The sequence below is a fragment of the Bos javanicus genome, chromosome 10, assembly GCF_032452875.1.
Source record: "Bos javanicus breed banteng chromosome 10, ARS-OSU_banteng_1.0, whole genome shotgun sequence".
Lineage (NCBI taxonomy): Eukaryota > Metazoa > Chordata > Mammalia > Artiodactyla > Bovidae > Bos > Bos javanicus.
This window is the reverse complement of record NC_083877.1, coordinates 45,424,567-45,451,420: the sequence shown is the minus strand read 5'-3', so window position 1 is coordinate 45,451,420 and position 26,854 is coordinate 45,424,567. Positions and strand designations below refer to the sequence as shown.

General features: G+C 42.0%; 1 protein-coding gene across 2 annotated transcripts; it reads right to left on the bottom strand.

Annotated features, from left to right (window-relative positions):
• Window positions 1-11,283: 11,283 nt before the first annotated feature.
• On the bottom strand, window positions 11,284-26,850 carry CIAO2A (cytosolic iron-sulfur assembly component 2A). 2 transcript variants are annotated; one of them, XM_061431024.1, is made up of 5 exons: window positions 26,545-26,850; window positions 22,483-22,647; window positions 15,067-15,116; window positions 12,557-12,602; window positions 11,284-11,744 (listed from the first exon to the last, which is right to left on the bottom strand). In XM_061431024.1, the coding sequence occupies exons 1-5, from the start codon at window positions 26,666-26,668 to the stop codon at window positions 11,647-11,649; spliced, it is 483 nt and encodes a 160-aa protein (XP_061287008.1). In that variant the 5' UTR covers window positions 26,669-26,850; the 3' UTR covers window positions 11,284-11,646. The 2 variants fall into 2 exon arrangements, with proteins under 2 accessions (XP_061287008.1, XP_061287009.1); XM_061431025.1 differs by lacking the exon at window positions 15,067-15,116 and having other exon boundaries at window positions 11,578-11,744; window positions 26,545-26,845.
• Window positions 26,851-26,854: the final 4 nt, after the last annotated feature.

Sequence of the window (26,854 nt, the reverse complement as noted above, 5' to 3'; positions counted from 1 at the left end):
ACTAATAAAGCATTTGGGCTTCTTTGGTGGCTCAGTGGTAAAGAATCCGCCTGCCAGTGGAGGAGATGCAAGGGACGCAAGTTCAATCCCTGGGTCAGGAATATCCTCTGGAGAAGGAAATGGCAACCCTGTCCAGTATTCTTGCCAAGGAAATCCCATAGACAGAGGGGGGCTACAGTACATGGGGTCACAAAGAGTCGGACACGACTTAGCAACTAGAACAAACTACAAACAATAAAGCATTTACTATGTTCTAGGCATTGTGTTCAGCACTTACAAGCATTCCCTCATAATTCTCCTAACAGTCCTATGAAATAGGTACTTTTATCATCCTCATTTCATAGATGAGGTAACTAAAGAACAGAGAGATTAGGTTACTTGGCCAAGGACACACAGTGGCTAAGTTCAGGATTAGAACATCTTGTTGGTAGCAGGGTCTGTGCTCTGAACCCCCTCCATTATAAGGATCAAAGGTCTGTGTGATACTAAAAACCCTCAGAGAGAACATCATAGAACACACTGTAGCTGCTACCTTCATCCTTCCCTTAGCTCATCTCTCCCAAACAAGTTCACGCAAGGACTGAGTTCACCTCTGTAGGCCACCTAACCTGAATCAAAAACAACCACTGGCCCAGTCAAGATCAAGTGGGTTTTAAAAAATTTTATTAACAAAATATTCCATATATTTAGATGTAAAAAATAAAATAACAGGGCTTCCCTAGTGCCTCAGCAGTGAAGAATCTGCCTGCCAACCCAGGAGACACCAGTTTGATCCCTGATCCAGGAAGATTCCACATGCCTTAGAGCAAGTAAGCCCCATGCACCGTAACTATTGAGCCTGTGCCCTAGAGCACGTGCTCTAGAAGAGAAGAGAAGCCACTGCAACGAGAAGCCCACGCACGACAACCAGAGAGTAGCCTCTGCTCTCTACAACTAGAGAAAAGTACTCACAGCAAGGAAGGCCCAGCAGAGCCAAAATAAACAAAAATTTAAGAAAAAACAGTAACATGACACACTCAGCACCCACCTGCAGCTTAAAATATCGTGTTTCTAGCAGTTCTGCGCCAGTGATGAGGTTCACTCCTTACAGTTCACTGGCTTGTTTTCTGTCGTTGTATTTAACACAGGACAGTCACCAACTGGGCCATGAATGTAAGGCCACGGTTACAGCAATCCCTCCCCTTCCTAACAGAGAGTCCCCCCACTAATTACAGTTAATTGTATCCTGCTGGAGATGTCTGCAGTTTGGGTCACATGGCAGTCACTTCAGGTGGAGCTGAGAAAGCTTCTGATTGTTTGTTACAGTCTAGGTAGATAGTGACTCCCAGTCACGGCTGGCTGTGGCTCCGAGATCTTAAAGGAATGGGCAGCTCAAGGGCTCAGCTAGCATGAATTAGAGACCAGGGTTACTGACTACTTAGCGAATTCATGAAAGTCCTGGAGCCATTTGCGAAGTTTTCACTGTGTGCCTTTTCCCTCTAGGGAAAGGGTCTATTCCATATGTTTTATAAGATTTTTAAAGACGTCTGAGCCCTTCCAAAAAATTAAGAGTCATCCTTACAGATCAAGGGTTAACAAATGGCCCACAGGCCAAATCCAGTTCAATGCTTGCTTTTGCACAACACACAAGCTAGGGATTTTTTATTTTTAGGGTTTATTTTTGTAGGTCTTTTCCTTTTCTTGTGTTTCGTGCCTAAAGAAAAGTTCCTTTAGCACTTGTTGTAAAACTGGTTTACTACTACTACTACGTTGCTTCAGTCGTGTCCAACTCTGTACGACCCCATAGACAGCAGCTCACCAGGCTCCCCCGTCCCTGGGATTCTCCAGGCAAGAACACTGGAGTGGGTTGCCATTTCCTTCTCCAATGCATGAAAGTGAAAAGTGAGAGTGAAGTGGCTCGGTCGTGTCCAACTCTTCACAACCCCATGGACTGCAGCCTACCAGGCTCCCCCATCCATGTAATTTTCCAGGCAAGGGTACTGGAGTGGGGTGCCATTGCCTTCTCCAAAAACTGGTTTAGTGGTGCTGAATTCTCTTAACTTTGTTGTCTGGAAAGCTTTTGATTTCTGCATCAAATCTGAACAAGAGTCTTGCTGTGTAGAGTTATTCTTGGTTGTAGGTTCTTCCCTTTGATCACTTGGAATATATCGTGCCATTCTTTTCTGGCTTGTAGAGTTTCTGTTGAGAAATTAGCTGATTTTTTAAAAATATTTTTAAATGGTTAAAAAAAATCAAAAGAATATTTCATGATATGAAAATTAAAAGAACTTCAAATGTGTCCACAGATAAAATTTATTGGAACAGAGCTACACTCATTCATTTACATAGTACTGGCTGCTTTTGTGCTAGAAAAGCAGAGTTGAATACTTGCACAGAGAGGCAACACCTAAAAATTTACTATCTGGCCCTTTTCTGAAAAAATTTGCTGACTTTGCCAGAGATGTGACTGGACAACTCATCTTGTGAATTTATGTACCGCTATTTTTCACTTGCGGGCGCAGGAGGGCCTAGAGAAGCTACTCCACATTCAAGGTCAGGAGGGGCAGCCATGAGGAGATACCCCTCGTCCAAGGTAAGGAGCAGCAGCTGTGCTTTGCTGGAGCAGCTGTGAAAAGATACCCAGGTCCAAGGTAAGAGAAACCCAAGTAAGAGGGTAGGTGTTGCAAGAGGGCATCAAAGGGCAGACATACTGAAACCATACTCACAGAAAACTAGTCAATCTAATCACACTAGACCACAGCCTTGTCTAACTCAATGAAACTAAGCCATGCCCATGGGGCCACCTAAGACAGGCGGGTCATGGTGGAGAGATCTGACAGAATGTGGTCCACTGGAGAAGGGAATGGCAAACCACTTCAGTATTCTTGCCTTGAGAACCCCATGAACAGTATGAAAAGGCAAAATGATAGGATACTGAAAGAGAAACTCCCCAGGTCAGTAGGTACTCAATATGCTACTAGAGATCAGTGGAGAAATAACTCCAGAAAGAATGAAGGGATGGAGCCAAAGCAAAAACAATACCCAGTTGTGTGGATGTGACTGGTGATAGAAGCAAGGTCCGATGCTGTAAAGAGCAATATTGCATAGGAACCTGGAATGTCAGGTCCATGAATCAAGGCAAATTGGAAATGGTCAAACAGGAGATGGCAAGAGTGAACATCGATATTCTAGGAATCTGAGAACTAAAATGGACTGGAATGGGTGAATTTAACTCAGATGATCATTATATCTACTACTGCAGGCAGGAATCCCTTAGAAGAAATGGAGTGGCCATCATGGTCAACAAAAGAGGCCAAAATGCAGTACTTGGATGCAATCTCAAAAATGACAGAATGATCTCTGTTCGTTTCCAAGGCAAACCATTCAATATCACAGTAATCCAAGTCTATGCCCCAACCAGTAACACTGAAGAAGCTGAAGTTGAATGGTTCTATGAAGACCTACAAGACCTTTTAGAACTAACACCCAAAAAAGATGTCCTTTTCATTATAGGGGACTGGAATGCAAAAGTAGGAAGTCAAGAAACACCTGGGGTAACAGGCAAATTTGGCCTTGGAATACAGGATGAAGCAGGGCAAAGGCTAATAGTTTTGCCAAGAGAATGCACTGGTCATAGAAAAAACCCTCTTCCAACAACACAAGAGAAGACTGTACACATGGACATCACCAGATGGTCAACACTGATCAAACTGATTATATTCTTGGAAGCCAAAGATAGAGAAGCTCTATACAGTCAGTAAAAACAAGACCAGGAGCTGACTGTGGCTCAGACCATGAACTCCCTATTGCCAAATTCAGACTGAAATTGAAGAAAGTAGGGAAAACCACTAGACCATTCAGGTATGACCTAAATCAAATTCCTTATGATTATACAGTGGAAGTGAGAAATAGATTTAAGGGACTAGATCTGATAGAGTGCCTGATGAACTATGGAATGAGGTTCGTGACATTGTACAGGAGACAGGGATCAAGACCATCCCCATGGAAAAGAAATGCAAAAAAGCAAAATGGCTGTCTGGGGAGGTCTTACAAATAGCTGTGAAAAAAAGAGAAGCGAAAAGCAAAGGAGAAAAGGAAAAATATAAGCATCTGAATGCAGAGTTCCAAAGAATAGCAAGAAGAGATAAGAAGGCCTTCTTCAGTGATCAATGCAAAGAAATAGAGGAAAACAACAGAATGGGAAAGACTAGAGACCTCTTCAAGAAAATTAGTTACCAAGGGAACATTTCATGTAAAGATGGGTTCGATAAAGGACAGAAATGCTGTGGACCTAACTGAAGCAGAAGATATTAAGAAGAGGTGGCAAGAATACACAGAAGAACTGTACAAAAAAGATATTCATGACCAAGATAATCACGACTGTGTGATCACTGACCTAGAGCCAGACATCCTGGAATGTGAAGTCAAGTGGGCCTTAGAAAGCATCACTATGAACAAAGCTAGTGGAGGTGATGCAATTCCAGTTGAGCTCTTTCAAATCCTGAAAGATGATGCTGTGAAAGTCCTGCACTCAAATGCCAGCAAATTTGGAAAACTCAGCAGTGGCCACAGGACTGGAAAAGGTCAGTTTTCATTCCAATCCCAAAGAAAGGCAATGCCAAAGAATGCTCAAACTACCGCACAATTGCACCCATCTCACACGCTAGTAAAGTAATGCTCAAAATTCTCCAAACCAGGCTTCAGCAATACATGAATGTGAACTTCCAGATGTTCAAGCTGGTTTTAGAAAAGGCAGAGGAACCAGAGATCAAATTGCCAACATCCGCTGGCTCATGGAAAAAGTAAAAGAGTTCCAGAAAAACATCTATTTCTGCTTTATTGACTATGCCAAAGCCTTTGACTGTGTGGATCACAATAAACTGTGGAAAATTCTGAAGGAGATGGAATACCAGACCACCTGACCTGCCTCTTGAGAAACCTGTATGCAGGTCAGGAAGCAACAGTTAGGACCGGACATGGAACAACAGACTGGTTCCAAATAGGAAAAGGACTATGTCAAGGCTGTATATTGTCACCCTGCTTTTTTAACATATATGCAGAGTACATCATGAGAAACGCTGGGCTGGAAGAAGCACAAGCTGGAATCAAGATTGCCGGGAGAAATAGCAATAACCTCAGATATGCAGATGACACCACCCTTATGGCAGAAAGTGAAGAAGAACTAAAGAGCCTTTTGATGAAAGTGAAAGAAGAGAGTGAAAAAGTTGGCTTAAAACTCAACATTCAGAAAACGAAGATCATGGCATCCGGTCCCATCACTTCATGGCAAATAGATGGGGAAACAGTGGAAACAGTGACTGACTATTTTTTGGGGGGGCTCCAAAATCACTGCAAATGGTGATTGCAGCCTAGAAATTAAAAGATGCTTACTCCTTAGAAGGAAAGTTATGACCAATCTAGATCAGATCAGATCAGTCGCTCAGTCATGTCCGACTCTTTGTGACCCCATGAATCGCAGCACACCAGGCCTCCCTGTCCATCACCAACTCCCAGAGTTCACTCAGACTCACGTCCATCGAGTCAGTGATGCCATCCAGCCATCTCATCCTCTGTCGTCCCCTTCTCCTCTTGCCCTCAATCCCTCCCAGCATCAGAGTCTTTTCCAAGGAGTCAACTGTTCGCATGAGGTGGACAAAGTACTGGAGTTTCAGCTTTAGCATCATTCCTTCCAAAGAAATCCCAGGGCTGATCTCCTTCAGAATGGACTGGTTGGATCTCCTTGCAGTCCAAGGCACTCTCAAGAGTCTTCTCCAACACCACAGTTCCAAAGCATCAATTCTTCAGCACTCAGCCTTCTTCACAGACCAACTCTCACATCCATACATGACCACAGGAAAAACCATAGCCTTGACTAGATGAAACTTTGTTGGCAAAGTAATGTCTCTGCTTTTGAATATGCTATCTAGGTTGGTCATAACTTTCCTTCCAAGGAGTAAGCGTCTTTTAATTTCATGGCTGCAGTCACCATCTGCAGTGATTTTGGAGCCCAGAAAAATAAAGTCTGACACTGTTTCCACTGTTTCCCCATCTATTTCGCATGAAGTGATGGGACCGGATGCCATGATCTTCATTTTCTGAATGTTGAGCTTTAAGCTAACTTTTTCACTCTCCACTTTCACTTTCATCAAGAGGCTTTTGAGTTCCTCTTCACTTTCTGCTATAAAGGTGGTGTCATCTGCATATCTGAGGTTATTGCTATTTCTCTCGGCAATCTTGATTCCAGCTTGTGTTTTTCGAGCCCAGCGTTTCTCATGATGTTCTCTGCATATAAGTTAAATAAGCAGAGTAACAATATACAGCCTTGACATAGTCCTTTTCCTATTTGGAACCAGTCTGTTGTTCCATGTCCAGTTCTAACTGTTGCTTCCTGACCTGCATACAAATTTCTCAAGAGGCAGATCAGGTGGTCTGGTATTCCCATCTCTTTCAGAATTTTCCACAGTTTATTGTGATCCACACAGTCAAAGGCTTTGGCATAGTCAATAAAGCAGAAATAGATGTTTTTCTGGAACTCTCTTGCTTTCTCGATGATCCAGCGGATGTTGGCAATTTGATCTCTGGTTCCTCTGCCTTTTCTAAAACCAGCTTGAACATCAGGAAGTTCACGGTTCACATATTGCTGAAGCCTGGCTTGGAGAATTTTGAGCATTACTTTACTAGCCTGTGAGATGAGTGCAATTGTGCGGTAGTTTGAGCATTCTTTGGCATTGCCTTTCTTTGGGATTGGAATGAAAACTGATCTTTTCCAGTCCTGTGGCCACTGCTGAGTTTTCCAAATTTGCTGGCATTTGAGTGCAGGACTTTCACAGCATCATCTTTCAGGATTTGAAAGAGCTCAACTGGAATTCCATCACCTCCACTAGCTTTGTTCGTAGTGATGCTTTCTAAGGCCCACTTGACTTCACATTCCAGGATGTCTGGCTCTAGGTCAGTGATCACACCATCGTGATTATCTGGGTTGTGAAGTTCTTTTTTGTACAGTTCTTCTGTGTATTCTTGCCATCTCTTCTTAATATCTTCTGCTTCTGTTAGGTTCATACCATTTATGTCCTTTATCGAGCCCATCTTTGCATGAAATGTTCCTTTGGTATCTCTGATTTTCTTGAAGAGATCTCTAGTCTTTCCCATTCTGTTGTTTTCCTCTATTTCTTTGCATTGATCACTGAAGAAGGCCTTCTTATCTCTTCTTGCTATTCTTTGGAACTCTGCATTCAGATGCTTATATTTTTCCTTTCATCCTTTGCTTTTCGCTTCTCTTCTTTTCACAGCTATTTGTAAGGCCTCCCCAGACAGCCATTTTGCTTTTTTGCATTTCTTTTCCATGGGGATGGTCTTGATCCCTGTCTCCTGTACAATGTCACGAACCTCATTCCATAGTTCATCAGGCACTCTATCTATCAGATCTAGGCCCTTAAATCTATTTCTCACTTCCACTGTATAATCATAAGGGATTTGATTTAGGTCATACCTGAATGGTCTAGTGGTTTTCCCTACTTTCTTCAATTTCAGTCTGAATTTGGCAATAAGGAGTTCATGGTCTGAGCCACAGTCAGCTCCTGGTCTTGTTTTTGCTGACTGTATGGAGCGTCTCCATCTTTGGCTGCAAAGAATATAATCAATCTGATTTCAGTGTTGACCATCTGGTGATGTCCATGTATAGAGTCTTCTCTTGTGTTGTTGGAAGAGGGTGTTTGTTATGACCAGTGCATTTTCTTGCCAAAACTCTATCAGCCTTTGCCCTGCTTCATTCCGTATTCCAAGGCCAAATTTGCCTGTTACCCCAGGTGTTTCTTGACCTCCTACTTTTGCATTCCAGTCCCCTATAATGAAAAGGACATCTTTTTTGGGTGTTCGTTCTAAAAGGTCTTGTAGGACTTCATAGAATCGTTGAACTTCGGCTTCTTCAGCCTTACTGACCAAACTAGACAGCATATTAAAAAGCAGAGACATTACTTTTCCAACAAAGATCTGTCTAGTCAAGGCTATGGTTTTTCCAGTGGTCATGTATGGATGTGAGAGTTGGACTATAAAGAAAGCTGAGTGCCGAAGAGTTGATGCTTTTGAACTGTGGTGTTGGAGAAGACTCTTGAGAGTGCCTTGGACTGCAAGGAGATCCAACAGCAGATCAGTCCTGATTGATTGTTCATTGGAAGGTGAACCTTCAATACTTTGGCCACCTGATGCAAAGAGCTGACTGATTTGCAAAGGCCCTGATGCTGGGAAGGATTGAGGGCAGAAGGAGAAGGGGACAACAGAGGATGAGATGGTTGGATGGCATCACCGACTCAATGCACACGGGTTTGGGTAGACTCCAGCAGTTCGTGATGTATAGGGAGGCCTGGTGTGCTGCAGTTCATGGGGTCGCAATGAGTCGGACACGACTGAGCGACTGAACTGAACTGAAGTGGACATTAGTTATGGGACTAAATTAATCTTCTTGATGTATTTGGACATTAGTTATTGGACTAAATTAATCTTCTTGATGTATTTGGGCAATTCCTACCATGCGAGTCTTGCTGGAGATAGCCAGACTGTTCATACAGGTCATATGCTCCATTCTGTCACCTCCCTGGCATCCAGGGTTTGGACATGGGACTTGGGACCACTAGCGACCCCATCTCAGACACTGTAGTTGGAGTGAGTCACACAAAATAGCACAGATAAAAAAGATCACATTCTGGCAGTAGCAGAGAGTTACAGCTAACTTTGAAGAGCAGCAGGGCAGCAGGATGGGGGTGCCTGCAGCAGAGACTCCCTTCTGGCTGTACCATCAGTGGTTTCCTTGCAGGCGGTTCCTTAGGGGGATGATCTTGTCTTTGCTTCTGGTTGACCAGCCTCCATGCCTACCTAGCTAGGACAGGGTCAGACACTAGACAAGACAGCTTGCCTCACTCACTGCCTGCAAGGGAGAGGGGTCAAAGGCAGAAGTCAATAGTACGAACTCTAGGAGGACAGACAGTGGTTGATCCACTTCTGAATCCTTAGCATTCAGGACAGTGCCTGAAACTTAAAAAGCGCTCACTAAATATCTGTGGATGAGAGCACCTGTGAGTAAGTGCATGAATTGGTGAGAGCACACACTAGGGGCCTCTGATTTCAGTCAACCCCAGCCACACCTGAAACTGACAATGAGAGTTTTATGTATCAGGGTCTCATTAGAAGACAGAAAGAGCCCTACTCTAGGAGCCCTAGATAAGGCTTCCTGGGTTTCTCAGACCATCAAGTACTTGGTCAGTACTTGGGGATCGACATGTATTTGACTCTGGTCCGTGAGCCCCAGAGCCCACTCAGATGCTCGTCACTTCTTTCAGAAGCTGACAGCTGGTCAAGAAGCATGTTTGTGTGCACATGTATGCAGGTGGTGGAATATGGGACAGGGTGTACACTAGGTACTATTAGCTCTTGCCCTGGATCCCAGAAGTCCATGAAACTGGAAACTTAGTGTTGGTCCTAAGGACCTTTCCTGGTGGATTTGTGGTTTATTTATTTATTTGACTGTACCCTGAGGCATGTGGGAGCTAGTTCCCTGACCAGGAATCAAACCTGCACCCCTTGCAGCGGAAGTGCAGAGTCTTAATCACTGGTTATCACTGTGAAGTCCCTGGCTTTGTAATTTAGAAAGAAGTGAATACAATAATGACTAAAGATCAGCAATATTACTAATATTTATGTATGCTGGGTGACAGATTTTTAAAGATCTGGAAGAAAGAGAGGAGCCAGTGAGAATTTTCACAGCAAAAGATCAAGAATCAACTGAAATTTCCACAAATTCGGTGCACTGATGCCACAGTCAGTGGTTTCTCTGACAGCAGCAACTTTTAATCATCTCAAGATCATGGGGATGAAGCTCTGCTGTGACCATCCCACAGTGCAGAGCCTCAGCAGAAGCCAAGATTGTTTCAACAGGATTTCTGTAAAGGATGTTGTGTCAGAACCGGTTTTATTTTTGTCCCCCACCCCCATTAATCCTTTGAAGGCTTCCCTAGAGGCTCAATGGTAAAGATTCTGCCCATTGATGCAGGAGACAAGGATTCAATCCCTGGGTCAGGAAGATTTTCTGGAGGAGGAAGTGGCAACCCACTCCAATATGCTTGCCTGGAAAATCCCATGGACAGAGGAGCCTGGTGAGCTACAGCCCATGGGGTTGCAAAAGAGTTTGACACAACTTGGAGACTAAACAACAACAATCCTTTGCAACTTTGTTGAGAAGGCATGATCTTTCTCTGCCCATGGTGAAGACTTGGACAGACACAGGATTTCTGTCTGAGTATGCCATCCTATCACTTTTAACCATACAATCTCATGGCACTGAAGTATCTAGTCACATCTAAACTTGGGACTTCCCTGGTGGTCCATGGATTAAGATTTTGTCTTCCAATACACGGAGAAGGCAATGGCAATCCAGTCCAGTACTCTTGCCTGGAAAATCCCATGGACGGAGGAGCCTGGTAGTCTGCAGTCCATGGGATCGCACAGTCAGACACAACTGAAGTGACTTAGCAGCAGCAGCAGCAGCTTCCAATACAGGGGGTGCAGGTTCGATCACTGGTCAGTGAGCTAAGATCCCACATGCTTTGTAACCAAAAAGCCAAAACATAAAACAGAAGCAATACTGCAACAAATTTAATAAAGACTTTAAACATGTCCACATCAAAAAAAGTCTTTAAAAAAAAAAGGCAAATAATGTTATTAAAAAAAAAATACAAACTTGGCATCAACTCTTTGCTAACTTGAGCTTGCTTCAGGCTTGAAACCTCGAGCAGTTCTGGCTCTCTTCCCATTTTTTCCTTATTTATAAATGGATCCAAGATTCTTCTTGAAGGAAAGCAGGGCCCAGGCCTGATCTTGAGGGCTCTTTTTAGTTCTTTTTTTTAAATAGATTTTTAAAATATTGATTGATTCATTCATTCATTCATTTATGGCTGTGCTGGGTCTTTGCTGCTGCACATGGGCTGTCTCTAGCTGCCGCGAGCGGGGCTACTCTTTGTTGCAGTGTGCAGGCTTCTCATTGCCCTGGCTTCGCTTGTTATGGAGCACTGGCTCTAGGCATGTGGGCTTCAGTAGTTGCAGAACACTGGCTTAGTTGCTCCATGGCATGTGGAATCTTCCCAGACCAGGGATTGAACCTGTGTCCCTTGTTGGCAGGGCAATTCTTTACCACTAGACCACCAGGGAAGCCTTAGCTCTCCTATCTCTGATTTTACATAATAATCAGAAAATAAAGGTTTGGAAGTATCTTTGAGTGTTTACACTGAAATTTACAATTAAATAAAAACATTCTAATGTGTGTACAAGAATCATCTTTGTTTTATTTATTTTACAGAGTAATGGTTTAAATTGAATACATTTGGGCACAGTAAATATTTTGACATGAAAAGCATCAGAATGGGCATCAGAAAAATAGCAACTCATCTTACACACAATAACTAGAAAATATTTTTGTCTGATCATTTAAGGGTTACAAATCCTGAGAATGTTAGACATTGAACAAACTAGGTACTACCTGATAATTAAATCTTGCTTGGAAATCATCATTTAAAAAAATGCTTTGAGGTACAAATCACCTATGTATTAATCTTTTACATTTTACAAAGACTTTAAACAAATATATCAAATGATTATACATCAGTGGCTCTAAAACAGCTGTCAGTCAGGTTCCAGGACACACTGTTCCACGATTTCCCGTAAGTTGGGGTTCTCCATGGCAGCCGCCACTCGCTCTTTGTCATTTATCTGCTTGTTGACTGCAAAACACACACACACAAGTTAGCATAACTCTGTCAATCTACAGCAACAGATAATATTTTTATTAGTTTGTTAATATAGAATTCAACTCCTTGAAAACTTGATGCAGGTTTTGGCTAAATATTCATAAGTTTTGAAAGGAAGACTTAAAGAGAAAAAAAATTTTCCTGTAATTCCAGTTTTGCTTTTCCTGAATTCCATCTCTGCTGTTTTTAAGTGGTTGCCACTTTGTTTCTCTCTGTAGGCCAGAGAGTCTTTATATAAAAAAAGTTCTCAAAAAAAAACAAGGTTAAGGAAGACTCCATGCTTCCACTGCAGGAGATGCTGCAATTCGACCCCTGGTCAGGGAACTAAGATCCCACATGCCACAGAATATGGCCCAAAAAAAAAAAAAAAAAAAATTCAATATAATACATTAATCCAAATTCACAAAGACAACCCCTACCCCAAGATTCCCTAACGCTTTATTTTCTGGACCTTTGATTTCAGTTTCAAATATACAGCTCTGTATCCTGCCACCAAAGAAAAGAGTTAAGCTCTCCTGAGAGTCTGTAAGTCAAGGTTTCCAAAGCTGCATATTCTTTACAGATGTGTGGCCCCTGGACTAAACCAGTCAATATCCACAGGGCTTAATTCTAGTTCACCCAGAGTTCCACTGAAAAAATTACTTTCTTCTCAAGGAAAAGCTAGTAGCTGATTTTGTACTCTTTTGCAAATGACCCAGTGGACACTTGGCTGGCGGAAGAACCTCATATCCAAGATAAAGTACTATATAAAGTTGTTTTCTAATAATGGTTCAAAATTCACTTACTATCTTCCTCTGTTGAGTGGGTTCCTTCAGAAATGTAGATTTCCAACTAGGAAAAAAATACATTGAAAGCAAAACACTTAGATGAGTGAGGTGGAATATACAATGAACTCCAGAGCCTAGGGATGAAAGCCCAATCCTGTTTCCAACATCAAAGACTTGGGACACATCTTCACGCTCTTTGCTAAAATGAAGGCTGAAGTTACAAGGATTTTTTTTTTTTTTTTTCGTCACACAGGTAAAGTCCACAGGAGGTATTCCCATTATTTTTTTATAAACACAAATCTACGATTTTACACAGATGAGGTCTCATAAATGTTTTGCTCCAGAATACCTCTCCCCTGTACTCTGCCTTTTCTTCCCAAATTGGTATCTAAACTTACTCCCTGCCCCACCCAAAAGAAAGTCACATTAATCTAGTGTACTTTCTTCCATATTTTTCTCTATACCCACGTACAACACACACACCCACCAAGGCTGAAAGTTTATTTTTATTGAGTATTTTATACAAACAGGGTCACGATAATATAGTTTTCAGTATCGTCATTTTCTCATCTACTATTATCTTGATAAATTTATTTTCAAGTACACCACTGGTTAAGCTATCCCCCTGGGTCCCGCTGCACTCACTTGTTCAAATGAGCTAATCTCCAAGAATCAGAGTTTTTGAGACAAACCCACAAAATTATTGCAAATTTTGTGGTAACTAAATCATTCTATGTGATAAAGATATGTCTATTCTTCAGGGAACATTGGAGCACATGATCTAATTCTCATATACTTATTCACTACTGAGATAAATGTTTTTCATGATGGGGAAAAATCATAACCTATTATGGCTATAAGAGACCTTAGAGACCATCTTGTTCAGTTTTCTTTAAAATACAAAACACCATATAAATTCCATCAATGTCATTAACAGTAACTCTTATTGTGAACGACAAAGGAGGTGATATAAAATCAATCTGTATTCATCTGTTGGTGGTGGTGTTTAGTCACTAAGTCATGTTTGACTTTTACGATGCCACAGACTGTAGAGTCATAGCCCACTAGGCTCCTCTGTCTAAGGGACTTCCCAGGCAAGAACATTGCCTGGGTTGCCATTTCCTTCTCCAGGAGTTCTTCCTGACCCAAAGATCAAACCCACATCTCCTGCATTGGCAGGTGGATTCTTTACCACTGAGCTACCTGGGAGACCCCATATACTCATTTACTTTGGTAATTTAGGGAAATTTGTGAAATGCTGGGCTAGATGAAGCACAAGCTGGAATCAAGATCGCCAGGAGAAATATCAATAACCTCAGATAGGCAGATGACCCCAGCCTAATGGCAGAAAGCGAAGAGGCACTAAAGAGCCTCTTGATGAAAGTGAAAGAGGAGAGCTAAAAACCTGCCTTAAAATTCAACATTCAAAAAACTAAGATCATGGCATCCAGTCTCATCACTCCATGGCAAACAGATGCGGAAACAATGGAAACAGTCACAGATTTTTTCTTGGGCTCCAAAATCACTGCAGATGGTGACTGCAGCCATGAACTTAAAAGACATCTGCTCCTTGGAAAAAGAAGTTATGACAAACCTAGACAGCATATTAAAAAGCAGAGTGGCGGATTCATTTTGATATTTGGCAAAACTAATACAATTATGTAAAGTTTAAAAATAAAATAAAATTAAAAAAAAAAAAAAAGCAGAGACATTACTTTACTGACAAAGGTCTGTCTAGTCAAAGCTATGGTCTTTCCAGTAGTCATGTACGGATGTGAAAGTTGGACCATAAAGAAAGCTGAGCGCCGAAGAATTGATGCTTTTGAACTGTGGTGCTGGAGAAGACTCTTGAGAGTCCCCTTGGACTGCAAGGAGATCCAACCAGTCAATCCTAAAGGAAATAAGTCCTGAATATTCATTGGAAGGACTGATGCTGAAGCTGAAGCTCCAATACTTTGGTCACCTGATGCAAAGAACTAACTCATTGGAAAAGATCCTGATGCTTACAAATTGTATGATTCCATTTAAATAAAACATCCAGAATAGTCAGATCTATACAGACAAAAGTACATAAGTGGTTGCCTAGGGATAGGCTTCCCAGGTAGCTCAGATGGTAAAGAATCTGCCTGCAATGCAGGAGACCCAAGTTCAACCCCTGGGTCGGAAAGATCCCCTGGAGAAGGGAATGGCAATCCACTCCAGTATTCTTGCCTAGGGAATTCCATGGACAGAGGAGCCTAGTGAGCTGAAGTCCATGGGGTCACAAAGAGTCAGACACAACTGAGTGACTAACATTCCACTTCCAGGGATGGGATAAGGTTTGGGAAAAATGGGTAATGACTGCTAATTGATATGGGGTTTTTACTGGGATAATGAAAATGTTCTAAAGTACAGTAGTGATGGCTGCACAATTCTGTGAATATACCAAAACCCATTAAATTCTACACTTTAAACAGGTGGTTGTATGATATGTACATCAAGTCTCAACAATGCTGTTATAAAACAACAACAAAAAATACATTCCTTACCTTATGTTTAAACGGTAAACACCGCTGAAGTTTTACTCTTAAGCACAGCCCTGTGGAGGGGGGGAAAAATGCATCAATTATCTCTCTTATTGGTTTTTGAAAAAGGATACAGCTATGTGTAGGCATCTCCATACAAAACAGTAGCTGAAAACAGCTTAGACTCAATCCAATGTAGGCCTCCTTTGAGGCTGGCACCTTTAGCTAATCTTTAACATATAAGCACAACCTTAAAAATTCCTCATGATAATCCACTGAGTCAGGTATTTCAACCCCATTCTACAAATTATGAAACCAAGGTCACAATGTAACTTGATGAAGATCAAAGAACTAGTATAGTGACCAAGCTGGGATTAGAACCCAAACCACTGCAAAACCCCAGATCCTGTCTGCTACATCAATTCGCCTTCCATCAAAGATCAACAGATTCATTAAACTTTGGAATGCTTACAACTGGTCAGGCCACGCAAAAACTTAAAACTAAGTAAGAGCCACTTTTTAAAGCACTCTCAAATTTGGAATCCTCTATGCCTGCAAGGTACAAATGCAGTTGTTTGCGCCAGACAAGATCCTCTGAAGTTCAGTTTATTGCCCCAATACCAAGTCATATTTCAATAATTTTTTCTTTCTTCTAGTTGAGTCTTCTAAGAGAAATTAAAAATCACCTTGGAACAGAGCCTCAGTGCCAATGTTTCACTTCTTTCCCACCACAAAATAAGAACACAATTTTAACTAAATCTACATCCCTAGATGGGTTTCCCTGGTGGCTCCCTTCTGCCCTCAATCTTTCCCAGCATGAGGGTCTTTTCCAATGAGTCAACTCTTTGTATCACATGGCCAAAGTACTGGAGCTTCAGCTTCAGCATCAGGCCTTCCAATGAATATTCAGGGTTGATTTCCTTTAGGGTTGACTGGTTTGATCTTGCTGTCCAAGGGACCCTCAACTTCTCCAGCACCACAGTTCGAAAGCATCAATTCTTCGGTGCTCAGACTCCCTTATGGTCCAACTCTCACATCCATATATGACTATTGGAAAAACCATAGCTTTGACTGTACGGACTTCTGTTGGCAAAGTGATATCTCTGCTTTTTAATATGCTGTCTAGGTTTGTCAAAGCTTTTCTTCCAAGGAGCAAGTGTCTTTTAATTTCATGGCTACAATCACCATCCACAGTGATTTTGGAGCCCAAGAAAATAAAGTCTGTCACTGTTCCTATTTTTTCCTCATCTATTTGCCATGAAGTGATGGGACTGGATGCCATGATCTTAGTTTTTTGAATGTTGAATTTTAAGGCAGGTTTTTTGCTCTCCTCTTTCACCTTCATCAAGAGGCTCTTTAGTTCCTCTTTGCTTTCTGCCATTAGGCTGGTGTCATCTGCATATCTGAGGTTATTGATATTTCTCCCAGCAATCTTACCCTGTCTATAAAAGCTAACCACGCCAGATTCAAGGCCGCATTCACCCTCCACAACAGCACACATTCTTGTCTGTGGCACATGCTTCTCCCAAGGCCACTCTTGCCTTCTGGGATGGCCCATACTATTTGTGGAGTATGTTTCTCTCTAAATAAATTCATTTCTTACCTATCACTTTGTCTCTTACTGAATTCTTTCTTTGATGAGAAATCAAGAACCTGCATTTCATTAGGTACTGAAACCAGGTATGATCTCAATTGAAAGACCGTGGAGCTGGGTTCAAGTCCTGGCCACTTGGGTTCTAGTCCCAAACTGGGTTTTGGTTAGGTTAGAGTCTTGACCATGTGCCTTCAAGTCCCAGGCAAGATTTTGGCTGGACTGGAGACTCGGTTAAATCCCCATCTGAGATGAATGGTTTTAGGTAAGTATTTTATCCATAAACAATAACTGTTTTACAATTCACAAAGCATTTTCTTGAATATCAGTATTCTAAAGATAGGCAATATAGAATACTGAGATAGATACTCTGGGTTCAAAACTGGCTCCACTACACACTAGCTATGTGACACCAGGCAAGTTACTTAACCTCTCTGAATTTCAGTTTCATCATCTGTTTTCATAAGTATTATAATAGTACCACTAAGTATAAGGTGAGGAGTAACTATATTTTTATGCTTAAAATAGTAGTTGACACATAATTAAGTATCCAATAAATGTTAGCTATTACTATTTTACATTTTACAGTCAGGAACCAAGATAAGTGAGTTGTTCAACATCACAAAATAGCTAACAAGTGGAAGGAGCTAGAAGTTAAATCTAGACTGCAAATCCTATGCCCTTCATCTCCTGCCTTCTTGCAGAAGATTATCAAGTGGTTTTTCTGCCCTATCATGAGGCAGGAGATAGATGGGCCCTGGGGGCAAACAGCTGGAGTTTGTTCTGAAACTCTTAAGACAAAAATAGCAGGACAATGGAGGGGAGGAGGCTGGGCTCTGCCCAGTTAAGAGATAAGAAAGTGAAAGTCGCTCAGTCCTGTCCATGACTCCTTTCGACCCCACGGACTATATATATATAGTCCATGGAATTCTCCAGGCCAGAATACTGGAGTGGGTAGCCTTTCCCTTCTTCAGGGTATCTTCCTGACCCAGGAATCGAACTGGGGTCTCCTGCATTGCAGGCGGATTCTTTACCAACTGAACTATCAGGGAAGTTAAGAGATAAAAGACCACATATTCCTCATTCTTAAAGGAGACTTCCCTGACTACACAGGACAGAAAGGCTCCTTGGAGGTCAGAAGAGAGGGGGGCATCACCTCAGAGTAAGTGAGGCAACTACACACAGGCCTCTTTGCTAGAATCTATCCTGGCTAAAAGAAGCACATGCATAAATGAGAGGAGCCTGAGACATACCAAATATTGACTCAGAACCCAGCAAGCAAGACGACTGGTCAAAGGAAACCCGGAAGAAATGCCCCATAAAAGTATTCAAACTACCACTAGGGCATGACTCTGAGTCTGCCCGTGTGTCTATCCACACATTCTGTATTCTTTTTTTCCTAATAAACATTTTACTTGTTTCACTACTTTCTGTCTTTGTGGGAATTCCTCTCTGCAAAGCTTTGGGCCTTGTCACTGACCACTGGTTCAGTGACTAGAATTCAGTGCTTTCACTGGCTTCAGTCTCTGACCAGGAACTGAAGCCCCACCTTAAGCTGCTGCAGACTGAGGCCACCCAAGACCATACCCACTCACCCTCTTTGCTTGGAATTACATACCAGGGTAACTGCTGCTGCTGCTGCTGCTAAGTCGCTTCAGTTGTGTCCAACTCTGTGCGACCCCATGGACAGCAGCCCACAAGGCTCCCCTGTCCCTGGGATTCTCCAGACAAGAACACTGAAGTGAGTTGCCATTTCCTTCTCCAATGCATGAAAGTGAAAAGTGAAAGTGAAGTCGCTTAGTCGTATCCGACTCTTTGCAACCCCATGGACTGCAGGGTAACTGAGTAGGTGACAACCTAAGTAGTCAGAGTGGAACTCTTACTCAGGTGCCTTTCTCTGCTTAGTACTGAGACAGGAAGAGGGCAAGGCACAACCTTTAAAAGAATGACTTAGCCTGAGGACGTGACATAAACTGATTAGAACCAAACAGATACAAGATGCCGGACAAGTTGATTTCCACCAGAACTTGAGCCTTTGTATTCACTCATTGTAACCCATCAGCAAGCTATATGACACACCCACAGGCATCCCAACAGCTCCACGGCTAACCATAATGGCCAAGAAGTGGGTGGTGACCCAATTCACGAAAATCCTCAATGGTTCCCCAAGAATATCTGGACTACTCCTCCCATTCATTAGCCTATGAAATTACCCACATCTATAAAAACTGACTACCCCTTTACCCTTGGTGTCTCTCTTGCATTCTGGAGGTGGCCCACACTGTCCATGGAGTGTGTTTCCTCCCTAAATAAGCCTTCTTTCACTTTATTAATGGCTTGCTCGCTCTTGAATTTTTTCCTGCACGAAGCTAAGAACCCATACTTGGTGGCTGTCCCAGGGACTCAGATGTGACCTAGGATGTGACCATCCTCTCAAGACCCACTCTTTCTTGCAACAGTATTACCTGCTCATAGGAAATGCCTTCTAATGCATCAGACAGAAAGATGACTCTCTTCATCGAGTTTTCCAATCATGTTGCTTGAACAGTTACTATGATACATTACTAGGCAACCCACTGAAAAGCCAAGGGTCTCAACTGAATCCCATATCAAAAGGGCCAAAAAAGTGACAAAACTCTTTTCAAGAAGTGTACAGAACTGAAATATCAACCATAAACTAATCTTGACATCTTTACAGTTATTTTGATTTCATGTGCTCTCTCAATCTTTATCCACAAACATTTGTTTTAAAATAACTGCAATCCTAATAAAAATTCAACTTATCATTCAAGCTTTTTCATACACTTCTCATACTGATACTTTAATTCCTTGATTATGTTCATTTTCAATAGAAATTAAGAAACTGCATTATTTTTATATCATATCCCTATTAATAGATAAGTTTCTTTCAAGATTTATTATTATAAATTTACCCTATCTGTTTTGTACATGCTACTATCTTCTCCTAGGAAACTAGTTCCTTACTTCTTAGGTTAAAGAGAATGAATTTTCTTTTTTTTTTTTTCCTTTTTTGGCCACACAGCCCAGATTGTGGGATCTTAGTTCCCTGACCAGGGACAGAACCTGAAACAGGAGGAAAGAGGGCAGAGCACAACTTCTGAAACAATGACACAGCCCAAGGACACAATCAGCTTATTAATTAGAATCAAATGGGTCTAAGATGGCAGGCAAGTTAACTTCGACTAGACCCGTGGCCCTGTATACTGAAGATACACACCCAGAGGCGCCATGACAGCCCCAAGGCTGACATATAAATGACCAAAAAGTGGGCAGTGGCCCAATTCCTAGAAACTTCCACTCTTTCCCCAAAATAGTTGGAATAATTCTCCCACTCATTAGCCTCCACACTCTTATTTGTGGAGTGTTTCTACCGCAGCTGCTCTTGCTTTCTGAAATGTCCCACACTGTTTCTCTCTAAATAAATCCACTTCTTATCCTACCACTTTGTCTCTCACTGAATTCTTTATGCAGTGAGACATCAAGAACCTGAGCTTCATCAGGTCCTGAAACCAGGAGTGTGATCTCAGTTGGAAGGCCGAGGGTTCTGGCTGGGTTTGAGTCCTGGCACATGGGTTCCAGTCCCAATCTGAGGCAAATGGTTCCCAACCCTCTGCAGTGTGCCACCTTCAGTGAGAGCGCAGAGTCCTAACTTGGTGGACTGCCAGGGAACTCCTAGTATGAACTTTTTAACAAGGACTTGCTAATATTTACCCAGAGGCTTAAAAATATTTCGACCATGCTGCTGCTGCTGCTGCTGCGTCGCTTCAGTTGTGTCCGACTCTGTGCAACCCCGTAGACGGCAGCCTACCAGGCTCCCCGTCCCTGGGATTCTCCAGGCAAGAACACTGGAATGGGTTGCCATTTCCTTCTCCAATGCATGAAAGTGAAAAGTGAAAGTGAAGTCGCTCAGTCGTGTCCGACTCTTAGCGACCCCAGGAATGCAGCCTACCAGGCTCCTCCGTCCATAGGATTTTCTAGGCAAGAGTACTGGAGTGGATTGCCATTGCCTTCTCTGACCATATGACCCCATAATTCCACCTATAGGAATTTATCCTGAACCAATAATTAGAGATAAATAAAAATATTTATATGTAAAGTTTTTCATTATAGTTTATTAATAATTGTGGAAGGCTAGTAGTCCATATGGTTACAAAACTGATACATCAATGTGATTAGCATGTTCCTATATAACCATATAACTAAAGAATATTTAAGAAGAACTAAAAAACATTTCTCATCTATTTCATGCTTTCTATTATTTAACCTCTACAACTCAGTGTGTGTATGTGTGCACATGCGCGCGTGCACTAAGTCACTTCAGTCCTGTCTGACTCTTTGCGACCCCCTGGACTGTAGCCTACCAGGTTCCAGTTACCCTTATTATCACTATTTTTACAGATAAGGAGATAAGCTCAGAAAGGTTATGTAACTTGCCCAAGGCCACAAAGTGACAGAACTAACAGAGCTGGAATTTTAGCCTGGAGCACACTTTCTAATGCTAACTTTTTGAGATTTTCTTCTTTATGAATTTGTGGAATTTCAAAATTATTGCCAACAAGTTTGTTATAATTGTGTTTCATAATTTAAGAAACACAATATAAATATTACTTTCTGAAATCTGTTATCAATACCTGTTGATTCAGAAATTGTCCAATGACAAAAAAATACGCATTCAACAATGCTTTTTCTAGTGCTGGAGTTTTATAACCACAATAGCATCTACAGATTCACAGACCTTCTAGTCCCTCAAGATGTGGCCCATATGCTGGAAACCACTAACTGAGGGATCCCAGGTCCAACAAGTGAGAAAAGACAGAACTCACAACAACAGTGGGAACAATAATAAAATATTTACCTTTCCAAGCCTATTTATAAATTTGTCTATTTTCAAATAGATAATATAGGCTCAATGTTCAAAAACTTAAAAATACAGAAAGGTATAAAGTCTTCCACCTACCCTATCCCCCATCTGACCAGTTCTCAGCATCACTAATGCCCACCTCATCTCAGCTATTCATTTACGTTTTCTTTATGATATGCAACCAAACATAAATATATATTTTTAACCTTTTTTTTACATAAATGTAGGAATATTATACTTGCTTTTATTTCCTAACAGTATGTCACAGAGATCTTTCCATATTAGTATATGGAGAGTTTCTTCATTTTTTGATAACTGCATAGTATTTCATGGTTGATAAATACCATCACTGATTATTTAACTGGTTCCCCACGGATCAAGATTTGGTTTGAAATAAACTTCGTCTTTTTTTCACAAAATATACATTCAAAGATATTGACTGTATATCTCACTGCTAACTAATCCAAGTATTGGGAATGCAACCTCTCAAAAAGAAAAGCACCTGAAAAAACACCCTCCCACCAGGCCTTCTGCCCATGCTACATAGAAGCCAAGAGAGCACCTAAAAGGAGAAGATGGTGAGGGCACGGCGCTAGTCTGACAACACCCATTCCCATCTCCAGACCTGGGGTGAAAAGATGGCCCATACCCAGCCTCCATTAATTGTAGAGAAGCAGCATGGTGTAGCTAAAGAAAAAACACACTTCAAGTCAGGAGACCTAGGGTTGAGCCTCAACTTCATCATTTCCTGGCTATATGATGCTGAGCAAGTTCCTTAAATTCCCTGAGCCTCAGGTTCCTCATCTGTAAAATAAACCTAATATTGACTCATATGTTGATTGTGAGAACTATTGAAAACATTCTGTAAACCATAAAGTATGATCCATGATGCTAATTGTTACTGTGGGTCAGTATCAGCTAGAATAATTCAGTATCAATATATAAATATCTTTATCTAAAACCTTACCAATAAGAGTCGCCAAAGAGCAATGAGGTACTGTTGGCGTGAACCTTATAATAACCAAATAGTCGTCTTCATTTATCTCCTGAACCTCCACACAACTTTCCGTTACCACTTCCAGTTCTTCTAAAGTATTGGGCTTCTCTGGGTCCCGGATGGTTCGAATCAAATCTAAAGAATCATCAGAAACAAGGTCTTATGTTAAAACATGGATATTCTAAATACAATTGATCTTGCCAGTCTTAATCCAAACACTGACTTTATTTTTGTTTGAGCAAATACTACAGCCACTCCCCAGATTTCTGACAGAAATTTCCTTTTGAGAGAATCATTTTTGTGGATTATTAGTACCTCATGTCCAATTTCTTGGATCTAATTCTGCAGAGAGAATATGCAAATAGGAAAGTGTTACACAAGCTCAAGAGGAAGAAATAACTTAGTTTCAGGATTTATGGAAATGCAATCTGAATTGTCTTTAAAAATGGGTAAAATTTTGGAGCATTTCCAAATGAACAAGTTAAGTTTGCCAGGAACTCAGCATTAAGTGAAGAAGTTAAGAGTTTAGGCCAGCCCATCAAGGGTCTTTTAAAGTCAGCTATAGGCAATAGAATATCTATTCAAGAGGCTCTGAACAAGGGGATAACAGAGACAGTGTTACACTGTCCGCTGGTAACTCATTGACCAGTTGGTAGACTTACACTAAAGGGCAGGGCCAGGGATACCGGATGAAAAAGCCAAGCCTAAAACAGGGACATGACCATAGTAATAGAGAGAACAAGACAGACATTGAAGTAATTTTAAAGGCAGAATCGACAGACTCTGACAATTGTTTGGACATAGAAGACAAAGAAAGAGAGAAAAGGAAGATGACTCAGATTGTAAATCTAACTGCCTGGAAGAACCAAGATAGAATCAGAAGAAAAAAGGAAGAAATTTGGGTGGGAACTAAGACAAGTGATTAAATCTCACATGTAATCATTCTGAGGTGCTTAAGGGGCAAACCAATGGAACATTCCAGCAACACGGAATTGTAGCATAAGGTTTAAGGGAACCAAGGCTAGAGTGGCTATTGAAATCATGGGATTCACAAACAACAGTGAGTATAACCATAGTTTTTAACCTTTGCCAAACAAGGGAATCACCAGGAATGCTTCAAAAACAAACAAAACAAAACAAAATCTGGTGTCTGAGCCCTTCCCAAGATTCTGATTTAACTGATTCACAGGATTCTGATTTAACTGATTCACAGGAGGACTTGGGCATTGAGACTTAAAAAAATCCCTCAGGTTATTCTTATGTGCAGCCAGGTTGGAAGACCACAAATGTAAAGGGAAAGAGACCCAAGGATAGATCTGTAGGAAGCACCTAATTTGCGGTCAGAAGGAAGCAAAGCAAAAAGCAGTAGAGAAGGAAAGAGGGGATGATTATTAACATCAAATGCCGCTGAAAAATTCAGGTTAATGAGAGCTAAACCAGGTCTCTGATTTATTAGTCAGGAGGTCACCTGCAAGAAAGCACTTTCAGTAGGGAGGTGAAGGTAGAGGCCAGCTTGCAAACATAATCCTAGGACTTTGAAAGGGAAGAAGGAAAGGGCAAAGGGCAGTGGGTTTTAAAAAAGCTAGAACAGTGACAAGGATAAGGGAAATGAGTATATTTTTACAACACAAATAGAGGAAGGGACACTGAATTTTAAGAAGGAGGCTGGTAAAATAAACAGGAATGAATGAGATCAACGATGTGGGAGGCGGGGTTGGCATTGCAGAGGAAAAGACTTCCTTCTTACTCTAAGGTTGTAGAAGAAGATGGAAAAGGAGAATAAGAAATGGTGAGGTAGAAAAAAGCAGGAGTTCACAAGGGACAAGCTTGATGTTCTCAGGCTTGAGGTTTCCTTCTACTATTTACAACACTCTTGGAATCAGAAATCTTGCTGGGAAAAACAAATCAATCAAGCTCTACTTTCTCTCCAGCAAATCCTGAGCTTATCATTTGACTAGAAACAGAATTTGAGAATGGAGGCAGGAAAAAGAAACTTTGCAAGACTTGTGAAACTTCGGGCTCGGGGAAACAAGTTTTCTTAACAGGAGTTAGTTCCCCCTCATCCTAGGCCTTTTTCCCTGTAAGGCTCACATACACAAGCTGTATTATATTGTTTATATGTTAAATGACTCTGAAATTAAATCTCACCCCTTATTCAACTTCTCTACTGTTCCATACTGTTCCAGTGATCTGGATTAATTTCTTTAGAAAGAAAGCAATGTTGCTCTCCTCACATTACTCCCTTGACTAAAATTCTTCTACTGGTTTTGCACTGATATTACATTTTTCATTTATATTTAAACCTTCAGGATCTAATTCCAACCTGCTCTGTAAAACAATTTTTGACCACACCTCCACCTTTAACCACAAACCCTATCCTGTAGCCCTGCCTGCCGTTCCCCAAACAGGTTATTTTCTTACCTCTATAATCTTGCTTCTTCCCTCTGCTTAGTAAGCTGTGTACCCTTTACAGGCCCAGATCCTAATGCTTCAAGGCCCAATTCAAGTGACCCCTTCTCCTTAAAGTCCTTCCAGATCCCCTAGTCAGAGACTACTGGCTCTCTTTCCTCTTTGCTTGTATCTCTGATACAGGTACTTGTACTGCACATAATTTTTAAAAATTCTATTTTTGTGTATAAAGGTCCCCTTCAAGGTAAGTGTGAGGACAAGAAATCTCCCTCTTCCAAAGTTGTAGCCCCAGTGCCCTGTTGTCCCTAGATGCTGGAGATGGAGACCTGACAGGACAGGAATCTGTCTAACTGCTTTGGGGAAATCATTCCACTCACACCGGTCACCTGACTAGGGTTAAGTCCTAACCTAGCAAGAGGTAAACCAGAGTAGTGCCAAAGGTCTTTAACATCCCTAGCTTCTTCTGCTGGTCTATAATCCTTACCTGCATTATTTGCATTCTTGTGGTTAGACTTTTACCCTGGGTTAGGGTTAGCGGGAATCTCTGAGTGCTAGTTAGATCCAGTCTTTGTAGTCTCAAAAACAATACTAATAAGTGCAAAAAGGCAAGTCATAAAGCAATCGTGAAGTGGTGAAAAGTGCACCAAGTTAGGAAACAGAAGAGCTTTGGTTTTTGCTGCTTCCTTATGGGCAGAGTGGCCCCCAGATAGTTGTTTAACCTCTCTAAACCTGTTTCCTCATCTGTACAATGAAGATGGTTCCAGGGGTTGAATTGAGAATATTCTATGTTCAATATACACATAAAAACTATGTGTGTTATGCTATGCTATGCTAAATCACTTCAGTCGTGTCCAACTCTGCGCGACCCCATAGACGGCAGCCCACCAGGCTCCCCGTCCCTGGGACTCTCCAGGCAAGAACAACTGGAGTGGGCTCCCATTTCCTTCTCCAATGCATTAAAGTGAAAAGTGAAAGTGAAGTCGCTCAGTCGTGTCCGACTCTTAGCGACCCCATGGATTGCAGCCTAACAGGCTCCTCCGTCCACGGGATTTTCCAAGCAAGAGTACTGGAGTGGGGTGCCATATGTACATATAAAACTCAGTGCGTGTGTGTTCTTTTGCACTCCAGGCGTGGGCGTGTTAAAGAACTATAATTTCATGGCCGGGCTCGTGGGGACCTCTTGCCTACTGCCTCTGAAGAACAGACTGGCTGTGACCCTGGGCCAAGCGGTCACCCAACAGTATCCTCAATGGTGGAAAGACGAGTGTGTGTCCAGGGTTAGGGATAAGAAGGAAGGAGGCTCAAGTGCGGCCATTAGGCCAGTTCTGCTTCCTAATCAAGCATCTTAAACGCCTCTGCCGAGAAGTCTTGAGATGGCCACTAGAATATGGGGCACACAAGGAAAATAACCCGGACTCGGCTTGCTCCGGATTTAGCAAGAGCCTAAGTGTTAAGGAAGACCCACATGCCCGCGTGATTTAAGACTGGGACAAAAAGCTTTCTACTCTTGCCAAGGAGATACAGCAAAACACCCGAGTTCACACTCCAAACCCTCAGATGAAGCCCTTGTTAGCCCAGCCTCCACGTTCACCACCAAATGGTGCCCTGGACAAAATTAATTACCATAAACTTCTAGCGCTTTCTCTTCCATGATCCGGGGCTGCCGGGCAGCTCCCCGCTCAGAGAGGCCCGAGAGCCACAGGAATCTGCTCAGCGTCCAAGAGAGCAGTCCGGACACTCGCTCCATCCTTACGTTCCGCCATCCCTGGCGACTGTCCCATCCGAGCCACCGTCTCTCAGTAGCGAGCCTCGCGAGTTATCAACTTCCTGGTCTTCACATGGGCCAAGAGAAGCCTAAATGTCCTGGGGAGCAGATAATAGGCGGGACCTGACGGATTGTCGCGGAGGACCTAGGGAAAGGAGGCGCAAGGAC

Excerpts from the sequence above, each read along its gene's own strand:
- CIAO2A (XM_061431024.1), bottom strand. The coding sequence starts at position 26,668 with ATGGAGCGAGTGTCCGGACTGCTCTCTTGGACGCTGAGCAGATTCCTG. Across the intron at positions 12,603-15,066 it reads GTTTACCGTTTAAACATAAG|TTGGAAATCTACATTTCTGA; the intron begins GTAAGGAATGTA and ends TTTTTTTCCTAG. Across the intron at positions 11,745-12,556 it reads CCACTCAACAGAGGAAGATA|TCAACAAGCAGATAAATGAC; the intron begins GTAAGTGAATTT and ends TGTGTTTTGCAG.